Source organism: Rhinoraja longicauda, chromosome 19, assembly GCF_053455715.1.
Source record: "Rhinoraja longicauda isolate Sanriku21f chromosome 19, sRhiLon1.1, whole genome shotgun sequence".
NCBI lineage: Eukaryota > Metazoa > Chordata > Chondrichthyes > Rajiformes > Arhynchobatidae > Rhinoraja > Rhinoraja longicauda.
The window spans coordinates 3,899,599-3,918,605 of record NC_135971.1 but is presented as its reverse complement, the minus strand read 5'-3'; the positions used below and the strand labels follow the sequence as shown (position 1 = coordinate 3,918,605).

Below are 19,007 nucleotides of genomic sequence, written 5' to 3'. Positions count from 1 at the left end.
TCCAAACCCTCACTCTGACAGTGGAGGAAGCCCAGGACAGAAAGGTCAGAGTGGGAATGGGAGGGGGAGCTAAAATGTTTAGCAACTGGGAGGTCAGGTAGGCTGAGGCGGACTCAAGAAGGGTCTTGACCCGAAACGTCAGACATTCCTTCTGTCCAGTGATGCTGCCTGTCCCGCTGAGTTACTCCAGCTTTGTGTGTATATCTTCGGTTTAAAGCAGCATCTGTAGTTCCTTCCTCCACATCAGTTCGGATATTGAACCTTTATTACCACCGTACTCTATCAGTACTCTATCAGTCTAGGATAATCTCTCTCAATGCAGTTGCAACATTTTCTATCATCAGTGGCACAGTTCGACCACATCTTTAACATCCCTCCCTATCACATTGGAAACACCTGGATCCTGATTCGTTGTGCTATCTGTCCTTCGCCTCTTATCAACCACGTCTTTGCAGTCTTCAACATCAGAGATCCATTTAGTAATCGTGACCATACATTCACCCGCTTCACTGCATTGAAACCAGTAGCTTTTAGCACATCAACCCCATTGTGTTCATGAAACCGGACTTGCGTGTCCGTACTTTCAAATGCATTTGATCCACTCTCCACATTGTCCTCAATCTCCCCCTTGCTGACCTACAAGGTTCCTTGGCGAGTAGGGCTGAAGACAATTTGAAAGCGTGTTACATATACGTTGAAATCAAGAGGGTAACAATGGAGAGAGGGTAACACCTGTTGGACAAAGGAGGTAATTCGTGTCTGAAGTGCCTCACCAGTCCGGTATTAAAGGTATCACAAAATGCTGGAGTAACTCAGCGGGTCAGGCAGCATCTCTGGAGAGAAGGAATGGGTGACGTTTCGGGTCGAATCCCTTCTTCAGATTGATGATTCCTTTCCCCTGCAAACGCAGGAGATGCAACACCTGTCCCTTTACCTCCCCGTCTCATCTCCATCCAAGGACCCAAACGGTCTTTCCGGGTGAGACAGAGGTTCACCTGCACCTCCTCCAATCTCATCTATTGTATCCGCTGCTCTAGATGTCAACTTCTTTACATCGGCGAAACCAAACGCAGGCTCGGCAATCGTTTCGCACAACACCTTCGCTCAGTCCGCCATAACCAACCTGATCTCCCGGTGGCTGAGCACTTCAACACCCCCTCCCACTCCCAGTCTGACCTTTCTGTCATGGGCCTCCTCCAGTGCCATAGTGAGGCCCACCGGAAATTGGAGGAACAGCACCTCATATTTCGCATGGGCAGCTTGCAGCCCAGCGGTATGAACATTGACTTCTCCAACTTTAGACAGTTCCTCTGTCCCTCTCTTCCCCTCCCCCTTCCCTTCCCAGTTCTCCCTCTAACTTCCTTTGTCCCACCCCCCCTGACATCAGTCTGAAGAAGGGTCTTGACCCGAAACGTCACCCATTCCTTCTCTCCTGAGATGCTGCCTGACACGCTGAGTTACTCCTGCATTTTGTGAATAAATACCTTCGATTCTGGTAGTAAATAGACCCTTTACATATAACTGATACTTCAATATCTCCAATGGGGTTTTTTTTTAGGTTTTACCTCTTGTAATGCCATCGGGCACTTCCGTGAACACCGTGTTCAACAAAAATGGGTGATCGAACCTTTCAACGGCCAGGGCACCCTCTGCTACTGACAGCGTCAGGGCTTCATCACTCACCCTGCATTAATTAAACAACTAGTTAGAAGACCAACGTCCAATGTTTCCTGAGTTATATTCCAAAAACAACACAGCGAGCCTCATCTCCTCTTCCGAAGAGTTTCCTCCTGAAATACATAACAACAGAAAGGCCAATTAATTTCCACATCGTGACAGCAGGAAGTTCAGCCAAATTGTTACAATTTGCCAACAGATCCCGGCTTCCACTGCTGGTGTAGCTTCTCGACCCAGAACATCTACCAACCTTTACCCCCACCTCTTTGTATTCACTGGAGTTTAGAAGAATGAGAGGGGATCTTATAGAAACATATAAAATTATAAAAGGACTGGACAAGCTAGATGCAGGAAAAATGTTCCCAATGTTGGGAGTCCAGAACCAGGGGCCACAGTCTTAGAATAAAGGGGAGGCCATTTAATACTGAGGTGAGAAGACACTTTTTCACCCAGAGAGTTGTGAATTTGTGGAATTCTCTGCTTTTGCAGTTGCAGTTCTTGGACTGTGGAACAGCATCCCTCTCCCCATTAGAAATGTCCCCCTCCATCGACTCCTTTAAGTCCAGGCTCAAAACCTATTTCTACTCCCTAGCGTTTGAGGCCCTCTGAGGGGGCGCTGTGAACTGTTTATGTATGTGCTGTTATCTTTGTGTGCCATTGTATGTTCGTTTCTTAGTACCTGAACTGATGTGCGGCACTTTGGTCAATGTGGGTTCTTTTTAAATGTGCTATACAAATAAAATTGAATTGACTTGACTTGACTTGACCGAGGGCAGTAGAAGCCAAATCACTGGATGGATTTAAGAGAGAGTTTGATAGAGCTCTGGGGGCTAGTGGAATCAAGGGATATGGGGAGAAGGTAGGCACGGGTTATTGATTGTGGACAATCAGCCATGATCACAATGAATGGCGGTGCTGGCTCGAAAGGCTGAATGGCCTCCTCCTGCACATATTTTCCATGTTTCTATGCTTGCAAAAGTTATTTCGCCAGCTTGTGAGGAGATATTACGTGAGTCTGCGTGAGAATTAGGCCCAGTTAACATGGAAAAATATTACTAGCTCAGTGTCATAACTGCTGATCCAGAGTAGAGTGCAGCTGTGCTTGTGTAAGGAAAGCAGTAACTATGGCCCTGGAACAAACGCACCATTTATTCAGAGACACAAGACATGGCGGATTTGGGAGCAGGCATGTACCGATGATGCTTCGGTACCGGAGCCTTCTTGTGTCTTGTGGAGTAGAGGGGGTAGAGCTGGAAAAGAGGGGCAAGGAGAAGGACTCAGGGCAAGTCTTGGCAATTGACAGGTGGATTCGGCTGAGGAAGGACGTTGGTGAGATGGGCGGAGATATCCACCGCCGTGGAGATGGGGACAAAAAAGGCCTCAGGATTGGAATATGTTCAGGATGAAAGATGGTGAATAGAACAAAATGCTTGTCAAAATTTACCGTTGGAATCACTCCCATTCTTGACTGAAATGGCACAGAGGAGGCTGAGGGTGGGTAATGACTGGATCAAGGGAACATTGAAAATATGGTCAGAAGTAGGAAAGAAATTAAAACTGGCGAATTCCATTTGTACGGCCCCTAAAATAGCGATAAACCCAGATTTTTTACCATCTACTATGGACTCAGGGTATAACAATTGGTCAAACAAAGGGTTATTATATATCGCACAAGTGTTTAATGGACAGATCATGAAGTCATTCGAACAACTTGCACAGGAATTTAATCTACCAGCTCATGACTTTTTTATAAATTCCTACAACTACGACATTACCTTCAGAAACATAAGGAATGGGAGAATATTTGTAAAAAACCATCCAAATTAGAGGAACTGTTACGTATAAGAAAATAACTGCAGATGCCGGTACAAATCGAAGGTATTTATTCACAAAATGCTGCAGTAACTCAGCAGGTCATGCAGCATCTCAGGAGAGAAGGAATGGGTGACGTTTCGGGTCGAGACCCTTCTTCAGACTGATGTCACGGGGGGGCGGGACAAAGGAAGGATATAGGTGGAGACAGGAAGATAGAGGGAGATCTGGGAAGGAGGAGGGGAAGGGAGGGACAGAGGAACTATTTAAAGTTGGAGAAGTCGATGTTCATACAACTGGGCTGCAAGCTGCCCAGGTGAAATATGAGGCGCTGTTCCTCCAATTTCCGGTGGGCCTTACTATGGCACTGGAGGAGGCACATGACAGAAAGGTCAGACTGGGAATGGGAGGGGGAGTTGAAATGCTCGGCCACCGGGAGATCAGTTTGGTCAATGCGGACCGAGCACAGGTGTTGAGCGAAGCGATCGCCGAGCCTGCGCTTGGTTTCGCCGATGTGAATAAGTTGACATCTGAGCAGCGGAAGCAATAGATGAGGTTGGAGGAGGTGCAGGTGAACCTTTGTCTCACCTGGAAAGACTGTTTGGGGCCTTGGATGGAGTTGAGGGGGGAGGTAAAGGGACAGGTGTTGCATATCCTGTAGTTGCAGGGGAAAGTGCCCGGGGACGAGGTGGTTTGGTTAGGAAGGGACGAGTGGACCAGGGAGTTACGGAGGGAACGGTCTCTGCGGAACGCAGAAAGGGGAGGGGATGGGAAGATATGGCCAGTGGTGGGGTCCCGTTGTAAGTGACGGAAATGTTGGCGGATGATTTGTTGGATCCGCTGGCTGGTGGGGTGGAAGGTGAGGACGAGGGGGATTCTGTCCTTGTTGCGAGTTGGGGGAGGGGGAGCAAGAGCGGAGCTGCGGGATGTAGAAGAAACCCTAGTGAGAGCTTCATCTATAATGGAAGAGGGGAAGCCCCGTTTCCTGAAGAATGAGGACATCTCTGACGCCCTAGTGTGAAACACCTCATCCCGGGCGCAGATACGGCGTAGACGGAGGAATTGGGGGTAGGGGATAGACTTTATACAGGGGACCGGGTGGGAAGAGGAACTGTTAATGTCATTTTCAGAGGAAGAGACAAAAAAAGGAGTTATATCAAAAATGTATAAAATAATACAACATGAATCAAATGATAACAATATGGATGTCAAAGAAAAATGGGGGTTGGAAACAAATATTATAATAACAGATGAAAAATGGGAGGAATCATTCAAAGGAGGACATAAATTAACCAACAGTCCAACATGGAGGGAATTTGATTGGAAGGTGAAAATGCGGTATTTTAACACTCCATCTATAACATCAAAATATAGTAACACATCTGAGCTATGTTGGAGGGACTGTGGAATGGTGGGGGTCTTCACACATATATTTTGGGATTGCCCAAAGCTCTTGGAGTTCTGGAAGAGTGTTCAAAAGGAGATTGAATAGATGTTGGCCATTAATTTCACTTTAGATCCAGCACTCTGTATACTGGCTATACTCCCTGACAATATGAAAGATGGAGAGTTAATTTATCCACTGAGAATTCTACTTTTGATAGCAAAAAAAATGATGACAGTTTTCTGGTAGAAGCCACAACCCCCCCTCCCCCCCCCCCCCCCCCAGCATAACGCAATGGAGAGACAGGGTAAAAAAATCTTTGTCATGGAGAAAATCACAGCAAAAATACAGTTGAAGACAGACGTTTGTTAAAAGATGGCCACCATTAATACAGGCGATGCCAGAACTCTAGTCACCTTTCACTTTTATTTATTTTTTTTTTTTTTTAATTAATTTAAAAAAAAAACTTATTGGTATTTATTTTTACTTATATTACACCTGTTCATCGTTGGGTTAATACCACAGTCTGAAGAAGGGTCTCGACCCGAAACGTCACCCATTCCTTCTCTCCCGAGATGCTGCCTGACCTGCTGAGTTACTCCAGCATTTTGTGAATAAATACCTTCGATTTGCACCAGCATCTGCAGTTATTTTCTTATAATAATAATAATAATAATGCATTACATTTATATAGCGCTTTTCAAACTCTCAAAGACGCTTTACAGGGATTTCTAGAACATACAGAAGTGAATAAATAGATAAATAAGTAAACGAACAGAGAAAGGAGACAGAAGGTGAGGTGATCTTCAGTGGTTGAAGGCAGTGCTGAAGAGGTGAGACTTCAGTGATGTTTTGAATGTGGTGAGTGAGGAGGAGTCTCTGACGGTTTGGGGTAGTGAGTTCCATAGGGTGGGAGCAGCGATGGAGAAAGCCTTGTCCCCCCAGGATCTGAGTTTGGTCCGGATGGGGGCGGACAGGAGATTGGCAGCAGCAGAGCGGAGGGTGCAGGTGGGAGTGTGCCTGTGGAGGAGGTCAGTCAGGTAGGATGGGGCCAGGTTATGGAGGGCTTTGTAGGTCATGAGGAGGATTTTGTATTGGATTCTCTGGGGGATGGGGAGCCAGTGGAGTTTGTAAAGGACGGGGGTGATATGGTTACGGATCGGGGAGTGGGTGAGGAGACGGGCAGCGGAGTTTTGAATGTATTGAAGTTTACTGATGATTTTTGAGGGTGAGCCATAGAGGAGGCTGTTGCAGTAGTCCAGACGGGAGGTGATGAAGGCGTGGATGAGGGTTTCTGCAGCTGTGAAAGAGAGGGATGGACGGAGACGGGCAATGTTTTTGAGGTGGAAGAAGGCTGTCTTTGTGATGTGTTTGATGTGTTTGTCGAAGGAGAGGGTTTGATCAAAGATGATTCCAAGATTCCGGATGTGAGGGGAGGTGGATACTGGGAGACCATCAATATTGAGGATGAAATTTTGGGTGGATTTGGTGAGTGTTTTTGGACCAATGATGATGATTTCAGATTTGCTGCAGTTGAGTTTGAGGAAATTTGTTTGAAGCCAAGATTTTATTTCAGTGATGCAGTTTGTCAGTGTAGAGTGTGTGGTGGGGGAAATTGATTTGGTGGAGATGAGGAGCTGGATATCATCGGCGAAGCAGTGGAAGTTGAGACCATGACGGCGGATTAATTGACCAAGGGGGAACAGGTAGAGGATGAAGAGGAGGGGGCCAAGGACTGAGCCTTGGGGGACACCTTGGGGGAGGGGAGCGGTGGGGGATTTACAGTTGTTAATGGAGATGAACTGGTGCCTGTCAGAGAGGTAAGATTTGAACCAGGATAGGGCTGTGCCGGTGATGTGAAAGGAGGATTCAAGTCGGGTGAGGAGAATGGAGTGATTTATGGTGTCAAAGGCGGCGCTGAGGTCAAGTAGGATGAGGATGTTGAGGTTGCCAGCGTCGGAGGAGAGGAAAAGGTCGTTTGTGATTTTGAGGAGCGCAGTTTCAGTACAGTGGTTGGAGCGGAATCCAGATTGGAAAGTTTCATACAGGTTATTGGTAGAGAGGTGGTATTTGAGTTGGGAAGCTACAGCACGTTCCAAAACTTTGGACAGAAATGGTAGGTTGGAGATTGGTCTGAAGTTGTTTGGGATGTCAGGGTTGAGACCAGGTTTTTTCAGAATGGGGGTGACAGCAGCGATTTTGAGGGATGGCGGGACGATGCCAGTGGACAGGGAGGAGTTTATTGTTGCAGTGATAAGTGGAGAGAGAGCAGGAAGGCAGGCCTTGACAAAGCTGGAGGGGATGGGGTCCAGAGAGCAGGTGGCAGTTTTTATTCCTGTGAAGAGGTCAGAGAGGTTGGTGGTGGAGACTGGGGAGAACTGAGGCAGGGGTTGACAGGATAAGGGGGGGCAGGTGGTTTGAGGGGGAGCAGGTGCGTTGGTGGTTAAGGTGCTGTAGATGCTGTCTATTTTGCTTTGGAAGAATGAAAGGAAAGTGGTGCATTTGTCAACTGTGAATGATTGGGAGATGGTGTCCAGGGGGCTGAGGAGTTTGTTTATTGTAGAGAAGAGTGCTTTTGGGTTTCCGGAGCCAGAGTGAATTGTTTGAGAGTAGTAGGTGGAGTGGGCGCGTGAGAGGGCATCTTTGTAGTGCTGCAGGTGGACTTTGTAGGCTTGGGAGTGAATTGTGAGACCTGTTTTGTTGCGGAGTCTTTCAAGTTGGCGGGCATGAGTTTTCATCATGCGGAGTTCGGGGGTAAACCAGGGAGCAGAGTGGGTGAAGGAAACTGTTTTGGTTTTTATAGGTGCTAGCTGGTCGAGGCAGGAGGAGAGAGTGTGGTTGTAGTAGTCAGTGAGGTCAGAGGGGCTGTGGAGGTCAACGAAGGGAGAGGCGGACATTATTTCAGAGAGGGAGGATGAGAGCGAGGTAGGTGAAACAGAGTTCAGCTTACGGAAGTTGATTTTGCGTTTTTGCCTTGGAGCTGGGGTGGGAATGTTGACGGACATGGTGATGGCTAAGTGATCAGAGAGGGTGGGGTCGGAGCCAGAGAGGTGATGTAGATTTAGTCCAGTGGAGCAGACAAGGTCCAGAATGTGCCCACGGTTATGGGTGGGAAAATTGACGTGTTGAGTGAGGTTAAAGCAGTTGAGTATTTCAGTGAAGTCAGCGGCTATTGTGGAGTCAGTGGAGTCCATATGGATGTTGAAATCACCGAGGAGGATTGAGGGGGAGAGAGAACAGAGCTGGGTCAGAAAATCAGAGAAGTCAGAAAGGAATGATGGGTGTGGTTTGGGAGGGCGGTAGACAACTGCCATGACTAATTGTGTGTGGCCAGAGAGTTTGAAAGCCAGGTGTTCAAATGAAGGAGCAGATGAGATGGAGATGAGGCTGATCTTGAAGTCCTGTCGGTGAATTACGGCAATCCCACCACCTCGGCCCTCCGAGCGTGGTTTATTGATGTAGGAGTATCCGTTGGGTGTAGTGAGGTTGAGTGGGAGGTAGTCCAGAGGTTGTTGCCAGGTTTCAGTCAGACAGAGGAAGTCCAGTTTATTTTCCAGGATGAAGTAATTCAGAATGTGGCTTTTATTGTTGAGGGACCGGATATTGAACAGAGTGAGCTTCATGTTGCTTTGTATGGTGTGGATGGACACGGGTGATTTTGCCAGGGTTTGCAGACAGGGGGCGCAGTTATACCACAGTTACCGTAGTCAATTCATAGGTGGAACGCGAGATAAGGTATATGATGAGTGATACCCTTGTTTAGGTATTTGTGAATTATTATTACCAATGAAGAAGTAGTTATTAACCATGTTCATAACAGATATGAACAAAAGAGAATATACGTGAAAACAGGTGTAACCGAATATGTATCTCCTTCATGTTGTATGTATTCTGTACTATGGTATTGAATAAATTTTAAAATTGCGTTAAAAAAAAGGAAAGATGGTGAATTTAATGGAAGGGGAGGGTTCGATGTCAACAGGAGAGAACGTGCTGGGAGCTAAACAGAAAGGTTTAGGAGATCATCGGATGGAGCAGGGGGTATAAACGTGATGGCGGGGCCTAGGGGTGAAAAGAAATATGGAGGGTTGTGGGGAACAGGGAAGACTTGAAGGGGATTAGATTGACCTATAATAGGACAATTCAGTGTACACGAGTCTGAAGAAGGATCGCGACCCGAAACGTCATCACTTCCTTCTATCCAGAGATGCGGCCTGTCCCGCTGAGTTACTCCAGCATTTTGTGTCTGTTCAGTGTACAGGCTTTTGGTGTGTTTGCTATTTAGAATATGAGGTATTTTACTTCCCTACAACTATTCTAATTTGTTTCATTGGGTTGTTTAAATTAATACTGACTAGCTAATTAATTTATTCCATCGTAGGGGAGGTGCATTCCCAATCTCGTTGTACCCCTGTACAATGACAATAAAGATATATTGTATTGTATTGTATGTGATTTGTTTAAATGAGCCCCAAATTAAAGCACAATGCTGAATTTATTTCAAAAGTCGCCCACTATTTTGTGATGTTGGAAAATAACTGCAGATGCTGGTACAAATCGAAGGTATCACAAAATGCTGGAGTAACTCAGCAGGTCTGAAGAAGGGTCTCGACGCGAAACTTACTCTAAACCAAACTGAAAATGTAACCCCTTACCTTCAGAAACATCAAACTGTCCGTTAGGTTCAGCTGATCCTGTAGCTTCAAGCATTTCTCTGGCATAGAGTTTATCTCCTCTTGAATCGCTCGGAGATTCCTTTCCATTGGATTTAGAACGTTGTTCTCTTCTTCCAGAAGATCCTTGAGAAAGAGCAGCTCTTTCTCATTGAGAATCTGGCGCAGTTCAGCAAATACCGATGTGATGTAGGTCACCAGGTTCTGATACTGTTCCTGTCAAATGAAAGGTAAAGTTCAATATTATCGAGCCTGGAATCTAAGACAAATAGCACAAGATCAGAGAAGGGAAACTGGAAACCTTACCTGGACTCCAGAAATCTTCTCTTTCTGTTGCTGCTCCATTTCCTCCATCGCTGATTTATTTTTTGTGAGAGTTTCCAAAGATGTTTTAATCTTCTCCTGGGATTGAGGTTCAGATTCAGTCAGTAAAAGAATTAGACCAGACGGAAACAATGAACTGCAGACACGGAACTGTACATGAACGTTTACAAAAAGACACAGACTGCTGGGGAATTTGGCGGGTCAGGAAGCGTATCGTTGGAGAGCTGTAGGCGACATTTTGGGTCAGAATCTTTCTTTGGACTGATTGGAGTAGGTGGGAAAGATGGGCCAGGAATACATCTGGCCAAGTGATGCCCCCATCACTTGTATCCACCTATCACCTAGCAGATGCATTCCTGGCCCATCATTCCTCCCCCCTGGGGGGGGGGGGGGGAGGGGTAGGGGTTTGGCAGCAGGTTGGTCAAAGGCCATACATGAAAAGACAAAAATAAGGGAAGTAAGGAGTAAGGAAACAAGAGGTGCGAATTGTAAAGCCAGAGGAAGGAATATAGATGGGGAGGGGTTGGGGATGGGAAGGAGGAAATGGTTGCACTGCCAGGTGTGGCATCTCTATACTAAAACCCTCGTTTGTTTGTTTGTTTGTTCCTGATCTACAGCCAAAGCGGAACACGATAGCGCGACAATTTTAGGCCCACCTTACTCAACGTCGTCCCTTTGGTGCTAATGGAAGAAGTTTCATTGAAATCGGTGTTATATTTTTATAGTTATTCACATTTTAAAGTTTAAATCTATCTCCGAGGGAGGGAGGGGGGTGGAGGGAGGGAGGGAGGATAAGGGGGTTGAGGGGGATGCAGTGGGGGAGGGGAAGGGGAGGGGGAAAGGGAGGAGGGGGTGGGGTGGGGGAGGGGTTGTGAGCTGGGGCAGGGAGGGGGAGGGGAGGGGGAATAGGGGGATGGGGGAGAGGAGAGGGGGAAGGGGCGAGGGATGGAGGAGAGGGTGCTGCACCAATGCAGGAGAGGTTTGGGCCCAGTAACTTGGTCTAGTAAGGCAAGGCAAGGCAAATTTATTTATATAGCACATTTCAATAGACAATAGACAATAGGTGCAGGAGTAGGCCATTCAGCCCTTCGAGCCAGCACCGCCATTCAATGCGATCATGGCTGAACACACTCAATCAGTACCCCGTTCCTGCCTTCTCCCCATACCCCCTCACTCCGCTATCCTTAAGAGCTCTATCCAGCTCTCTCTTGAAAGCACCCAACGAACTGACCTCCACTGCCTTCTGAGGCAGAGAATTCCACACCTTCACCACTCTCTGACTGAAAAAGTTCTTCCTCATCTCCGTTCTAAATGGCCTACCCCTTATTCTTAAACTGTGGCTCCTTGTTCTGGACTCCCCCAACATTGGGAACATGTTTCCTGCCTCTAATGTGTCCAATCCCCTAATTATCTTATATATTTCAATAAGATCCCCCCTCATCCTTCTAAATTCCAGTGTATACAAGCCTAATTGCTCCAGCCTTTCAACATACGACAGTCCCGCCATTCCGGGAATTAACCTAGTGAACCTACGCTGCACGCCCTCAACAGCAAAAATATCCTTCCTCAAATTTGGAGGCCAAAACTGCACACAGTACTCCAGGTGCGGTCTCATGATGGCCCTGTACAACTGCAGGAGGACCTCTTTGCTGCTAATAATAATCTGCCTTTCTATTCTTACTTCCAAAGTGAATAACCTCACACTTATCTACATTAAACTGCATCTGCCGTGTATCCGCCCACTCACACAACCTGTCCAAGTCACCCTGCAGCCTTATTGCATCTTCCTCACAATTCACACTACCCCCCAGCTTAGTATCATCTGCAAATTGGCTAATGGTACTTTTAATCCCTTGATCTAAGTCATTAATGTATATCGTAAATAGCTGGGGTCCCAGCACCGAACCTTGCGGTACCCCACTGGTCACTGCCTGCCATTCCGAAAGGGACCCATTTATCCCCACTCTTTGCTTTCTGTCTGTCAACCAATTTTCTATCCATGTCAGTACCCTACCCCCAATACCATGTGCTCTAATTTTGCCCACGAATCTCCTGTGTGGGACCTTGTCGAAGGCTTTCTGAAAGTCGAGGTACACCACATCCACTGACTCTCCCCTGTCAATTTTCCTAGTTACATCCTCAAAAAATTCCAGTAGATTTGTCAAGCATGATTTCCCCTTCGTAAATCCATGCTGACTCGGAATGATCCTGTTACTGCTATTCAAATGCTCAGCAATTTCGTCTTTTATAATTGACTCCAGCATCTTCCCCACCACTGATGTCAGACTAACTGGTCTATAATAACCCGTTTTCTCTCTCCCTCCTTTCTTAAAAAGTGGGATAACAATGCTTCCACTATTTCTAGAGCCACCTCCTTAAGTACCCTGGGATGCAGACCATCAGACCCTGGAGATTTATCAGCCTTCAGTCCCATCAGTCTACCCAAAACCATTTCCTGCCTAATGTGGATTTCCTTCAGTTCCTCCATCACCCTAGGTTCTCCGGCCCCTAGAACATTTGGGAGATTGTGTGTATCTTCCTCAGTGAAGACAGATCCAAAGTAACGGTTTAACTCGTCTGCCATTTCTTTGTTCCCCATAATAAATTCCCCTGCTTCTGTCTTCAAGAGACCCACATTTGCTTTGACTATTTTTTTCCTCTTCACGTACCTAAAAAAACTTTTGCTATCCTCCTTTATATTATTGGCTTGTTTACCCTCGTACCTCATCTTTTCTCCCCGTATTGCCTTTTTAGTTAACTTTTGTTGCTCTTTAAAAGAGTCCCAATCCTCTGTCTTCCCACTCTTCTTTGCTATGTTATACTTCCTCTCCTTAATTTTTATGCTGTCCTTGACTTCCCTTGTCAGCCACAGGTGTCTCTTACTCCCCTTAGAGTCTTTCCGCCTCTTTGGGATAAATTGATCCTGCAACCTCTGCATTATTCCCAGGAATACCTGCCATTGCTGTTCTACCGTCTTCCCTGCTAGCGCCTCCTTCCAGTCACTTTTGGCCAGCTCCTGCCTCATGCCTCTGTAATCCCCTTTGCTATACTGTAATATTGCAATGGTAATTCAAAGTGAGCATAAAAATACAGAACAAGGAGAAAAGGTAGGAAAACACAGATAATAAGAGTAATAAGATAAATAAATAAATTATAAGTAAGATTAATAGAGGAATGATTAATAGAGTAATAGTTGGGAATTAAAGTGTTGTGGGTGGTGTGGGTTTGTTATGTATGGATGTAGTTTGGTTACCTACAAACTGTAAATGTTAATGTTTATGCTGAAGGAATTACACGAGAAATTCCGAGCTTCACAAGCGGAATTTGAGGCGCCATTCCTTCAGTTTGCAATCAAGCAACACACAAGCCCAGGGCAGAAAAGTCAGCGTAGGAATGCAAAGGAGAGTTGAACTGGTTAGCAACCGGTAGATCCATCGGGGATTGGCAGGGGTACTCGCGGAACCGGTGGCTCAATCTACCCTCTCGCCTCGCCGGTGTAATGGAGGCCTCGCCGGGAACACGGGATGCAGTGGGTGAGGGTCACAGGTGGTGCACGAAAACCCCTCTCTCTCTCTCTCTCTCTCTCTCTCACTGTCAGGGGTCCCTTGATGGGTGTAAGACAGACAGAAAGCAAAGAGTGGGGATAAATGGGTCCCTTTCAGAATGGCAGGCAGTGACTAGTGGGGTACCGCAAGGCTCAGTGCTGGGACCGCAGCTATTTACAATATACATTAATGACTTGGATGAAGGGATTAAAAGTACTATTAGCAAATTTGCAGATGATACAAAGCTGGGTGGCAGTGTGAACTGTGAGGAAGATGCTACGAAGTTGCAGGGTGACTTGGACAGGTTGTGTGAGTGGGCGGATGCATGGCAGATGCAGTTTAATGTGAATAAGTGTGAGGTTATCCACTTTGGTGGTAAGAATAGGAAGGCAGAGTATTATCTGAATGGTGTCAAGTTAGGAACAGGGGACGTACAATGAGATCTGGGTGTCCTAGTGCGTCAGTCACTGAAAGGAAGCAAGCAGGTACAGCAGGCAGTGAAGAACGCCAATGGAATGTTGGCCTTCATAACAAGAGAAGTTGAGTATAGGAGCAAAGAGGTCCTTCTGCAGTTGTACAGGGCCCTAGTGAGACCGCACCTGGAGTACTGTGTGCAGTTTTGGTCTCCAAATTTGAGGAAGGATATTCTTGCTATTGAGGGCGTGCACCGTAGGTTTACTAGGTTAATTCCCGGAATGGCAGGACTATCATATGTTGAAAGACTGGAGCGACTAGGCTTGTATAGACTGGAATTTAGAAGGATGAGAGGAGATCTTATCGAACCGTATAAGATTATTAAGGGGTTAGACACATTAGAGGCAGGAAACATGTTCCCAATGTTGGGGGAGTTCAGAACAAGGGGCCACAGTTTAAGAATAAGGGGTAGGCCATTTAGAACTGAAATGAGGAAAAACTTTTTCAGTCAGAGTGTTGTGAATCTGTGGAATTCTCTGCCTCAGAAGGCAGTGGAGGCAAATTCTCTGAATGCATTCAAGAGAGAGCTGGATAGAGCTCTTAAGGACAGCGGGGTCAGGGGGGGTGGGGAGAAGGCAGGAACGGGGTACTGATTGAGAATGATCAGCCATGATCACATTGAATGGCGGTGCTGGCTCGAAGGGCCGAATGGCCTCCTCCTGCACCTATTGTCTATTGTAAGGGAGAAGGTATAGCCACCGGTGTCTCGTGTCTTACTGTAGGTGGGGCGGGTACTTGGGGAAGGGGTGGTTCGTGTGGGAAACTGAGTGCAAAACAGCAGTCGCCGAGGGTGCGGTCTCTGCGAAAGGCGGAAATGGAAAATCACCAGATGCTCTTTGCTTTTTTTACGTTGAAGATTTCAACTGCTTCTTTAATCGGCATGAAGAGGTGCTCTCTGTGTTCCCGCGCGTCTCGGCAGATCAGGCAGATTAGTTGCTTGTCTGTTTCGCAAAACAGCTTCAGTTCTTCCTGGTGTTCCTCGCAGTGAAGTTTACTTTGCTTGCTTTCCGTTTTCGGGCTGAGTGTTCGAGCTTTCTCGGTGATACTCACCAGGGCCCGATTCACCCTGAGGCTGCGGTCTGCAAACTCCTCTCTGCACTCCGGGCAGGAGTTTCTCCCCTCCCTGTCCCAACTCTGCGTGATGCAGGAGCGGCAGAAGTTGTGCCCGCACTCCAGTGATACCGGGTGGGTGAACAAATCCAGGCAGATGGGACAAACCGCGTCCTCGGTCCAACACTCGGACTGAGCCATCGAAGCCATTTTCAATTCACACAACGTCCTGGTTCACACCGAGCCCTGGAGTATCGCGAGTGTTCAAATGTGCGCTGGCAGCAAAGGCTGAACAATACTAATAAACAACACCAAGTCAAGTCATGTTTATTTGTCACATACACATACAAGATGTGCAGTGACATGAAAGTGGCAACGCCTGCGGATTGTACAAAAAAATTACAATTACAGCATAAAAATTAAAATTAATACAGATTTTTAAAATTCATTGGAGATATAATAGTTAACAGCCCCGATGGCCTGTGGGAAGAAACTCCATCGCATCTGAAGAAGCCTGAAGAAGGGTCTCGACCCGAAACGTCACCCATTCCTTCTCGCCAGAGATCCTGCCTGACCCGTTGAGTTACTCTAGCATTTTGTGTCCACTAGCATCTCATATTTCGCTTGGGCAACTTGCAGCCCAGTCGTATGAATATTGATTTCTGTAATTTCCAGTAACTCCAGCATTCCCTCTCTCTCTATCTCCCCCAATCAAGTTGCACTAGCTTCTCGTTTTCACTCAACAAACAGCTAATAATGGCCTGTTTCCTTTATAATCGTTACGTTTTTGCATATCTTTCATTCATTGTTCTTTATCTCTTGGTTGGTGCAGCGTGTGGGCGGGGCCCAGGAGCGGTTGGAGCAGCGTGTGGGCGGGGCCAAGGAGCGGTTGGTGCAGCGTGTGGGCGGGGCCCAGGAGCGGTGGGTGCCGCGTGTGGGCGGGGCCCAGGAGCGGTTGGAGCAGCGTGTGGGCGGGGCACTGGAGCGGTTGGTGCAGCGTGTGGGCGGGGCACTGGAGCGGTTGGTGCAGCGTATGGGCGGGGCCCAGGAGCGGTTGGAGCAGCGTGTGGGCGGGGCCCAGGAGCGGTTGGAGCGGTTGGTGCAGCGTGTGGGCGGGGCCCAGGAGCGGTTGGTGCAGCTTTGGTTTAAAAATGTTCCCTCACACTTCAAAAGAAGTGGTCTGGAGGAAGCCGCTGATTGGTGGAAGCGGACTAGAGGAAGCAGCTGATTGGTGGAAGCGGACTAGAGGAAGCAGCTGATTGGGCGTAACCCCAGGGTTGTAAGCACATTGACAAATTGGGCCCGTTCCTCGTAGGGTTTCCATTTCGACCTGGGGAAATCGCGTTTTTTCTTTAAAATAAATTGTCTCTTAAAAAAAAAAAAAGAATCTCAAAGGGGGGGGGGGGAAGATGGGGAAAGGGGAGAGGGGAGGGGTGGGTGAGATGGGGAAAGGGGAGAGGGATCCTCTGACACCGTCCTGCCAGCGGCCATCTTCTTTCTCCTTCACTGTGGTGCCGTGCTCCTCCAGGGGAGGGGGAGCGCAATTAAAGGCGGTACAGGGAAGGGGAGAGGGTGTGACCGAGGAGCCTTGGACCCAAAGCCTCACCTGTATTGGTGTAGCATCCTCAACCCCCTACTCAATCCCCCTTATCCCTCCTCCCCCTACCCCCCACTCTCCCATTTTCCCTGACCCCCACTGCCCCCCTTCTCCCCCACCCACTCTCTCATCCCCCCATCAACACCCCCTCCTCCCCCCCACCCCTGCTGTCCCCTTCCCCCCACCCCTCCTCCCCACCCCCACTTTTCTCTCCTCCCCACCCCACCTTCCTCCCCAGTAGCACTCTCCCTCCAACCCCCACTCGCACTCTCCTCCACCCCCCCCCATTCCCCACCACTCTCTCCTCCCCCCACCCCCCACTCTCTCCTCCCCCGCCCCACTCTCTCCTTCCCATCCCCCCTTTCCGACACTCTCCCCTCCTCCATCCCCCCTTTCCCCCACTCTCCCCTCCCCCCACATTCTGTCCTCCCCCAGCCCCACTCTCCCCAGCCCCACTATCTCCTCCACCCCTCCTCACCCACCCCCGCCTCCCCCACTCTCTCCTCCCCTCACCCCCCTCCCACCCCTCCCCTCCACCCACTCGCCCCACCTGCATTCTCACCGTCCACCTCTCCCCCACCCCCACTATCCCCCTCCCCCTACCCCCCATTCTCTTCCCCCACCACCACCCCCTTCCCCCCGCACTCCCTCTCTCCTCCCCCCACCCTCCCCCTCCTTTCACTCTCACTGCCCCCATCCCCATTATCCACCTTTCCCTCCCTCTCCCACTCCCTCCCCCCACTCTCCCCTCTTCCCTGACCCTCAGTCCCCCTTCCCTCCCACCCCCACTCTCTCTTCCCCCCACCACCCCCCTCCCCCCACCACCACCCCCTCCCCCCACCCCACCTCTCCTCCCCACCCCTCCCTCCTCCTCCACCCCCTCCTCCCCCTTTCACTCTCACTGTCCCCACCCACCCACCTTCTCCTTCTTTGCTTCCCCCCACTCTTCCCTGACCCCCACTATCCCCCTTTCCCCCACTCTCTCTTCCCCCCACCACCACCCCCCTCCCCAGTCCCACTCTCCCACCCACGCCCACTCTCTGCTCCTCCCACCCTCCCCCTCCCCCCAACTCTCCCCCTTCCCTGACCCCCACTGTTCCCCTTCCCCCCACCCCCACTCACTCTTCCCCCAACCACCCTTGCTGTCCCCCTCCCCAGTCCCACTCTCTCCCCAGTCCCACTCTCCCCCTACTCTCTCCTCACCCACTCCCCCCTTTCCCCATCACCCCTTTCCCCCACTCTCTCCTCCCCCCATTCTCTCCTCCATCATTCCTCAAATTTGGAGACCAAAACTGCACACAGTACTCCAGTTGCGGTCTCACTAGAGCCCTGTACAACTGCAGAAGGGCCTCTTTTCTCCTGTACTCAACTCCTCTTGTTATGAAGGCCAACATTCCATTGGCTTTCTTCACTGCCTGCCGTACCTGCATGCTTCCTTTCAGTGACTGATGCACTAGGACACCCAGATCTCGTTGTACGTCCCCTGTTCCTAACTTGACACCATTCAGATAATACTCTGCCTTCCTATTCTTACCACCAAAGTGGATAACCTCACACTTCTCCACATTAAACTGCATCTGCCATGCATCCGCCCACTCACACAACCTGTCCAAGGCAACCTGCAACCTCATAGCATCTTCCTCACAGTTCACACTGCCACCCATCTCCCGGTGACTCAGCACTTCAACTCCCCCTCCCATTCCCAATCTGTCCTTTCTGTCCTGGGCCTCCTCCATTGTCAGAGTGAAGGAACAGCAAATTGGAGGAAGAGCACCTCATATTTAACGTGGGTAGTTTACACCCCAACGGTATGAACATTGACTTCTCTAACTTCAAATAGCCCTTGCTTTCCCTCCCTATCCCCTCCTCCTCCCCAGTTCTCCCACCAGTCTTTCTGTCTCCGACTACATTCCATCTCTGTCCCACCTACTCCACTGGCATCAGTCTGAAGAAGGGTCTCGACTCGAAACGTCACCCATTCCTTCTCTCCAGAGATGCTGCCTGGCCCGCTGAGTTACTCCAGCATTTTGTGTCCACCAGTGAATTTATTCGTTCGACTAGTCCACAGGCATACAGCACACACTCTCACCAACACACACCTTACATGTGGGGACACACCATGACTTACACAATCATCCATGAACACACTCACCAACGCAGGATACATGCACCCACTGATATTTAATACGGCCATTACATTAACTCAGTCTGACGCACCAGCCGCAACTTCGCCATCCTCGTCTCCCATTTCGCTCTCCCCGTCCGCGACAACCAAAACATTTCACTTCCACTTCCCGGAAGAAAAGTAGCGGAAATGCATTTCTCTTTTCCATCTCGCGCAATTGTGGAAAATCCCCCACGGGAAACTTTCAGTTGTCCGCCCGCCTGTGCCCGAGGCCGAGCGGCCTCTCCCCCGGTCCCGGGGCCGCGCTACCCGAGTCTCCCCCCGACCCCCGGGGACTCTCTGATTC

General features: G+C 48.9%; 1 protein-coding gene across 1 annotated transcript in view; it reads right to left on the bottom strand.

Annotated features, from left to right (window-relative positions):
• Positions 1-15,149, bottom strand: part of LOC144602633 (zinc-binding protein A33-like) — a 30,057-nt gene extending 14,908 nt beyond the window's left edge. Inside the window, exons 1-2 of the mRNA XM_078415766.1 lie at positions 14,739-15,149; positions 9,853-9,948 (exon numbers count right to left, since the gene is read on the bottom strand). Of these exons, the coding sequence (XP_078271892.1) occupies positions 9,853-9,948; positions 14,739-15,149 (507 nt within the window). The remainder of the gene's footprint in view (positions 1-9,852; positions 9,949-14,738) is intronic.
• Between the last annotated feature and the right edge of the window lie 3,858 nt (positions 15,150-19,007).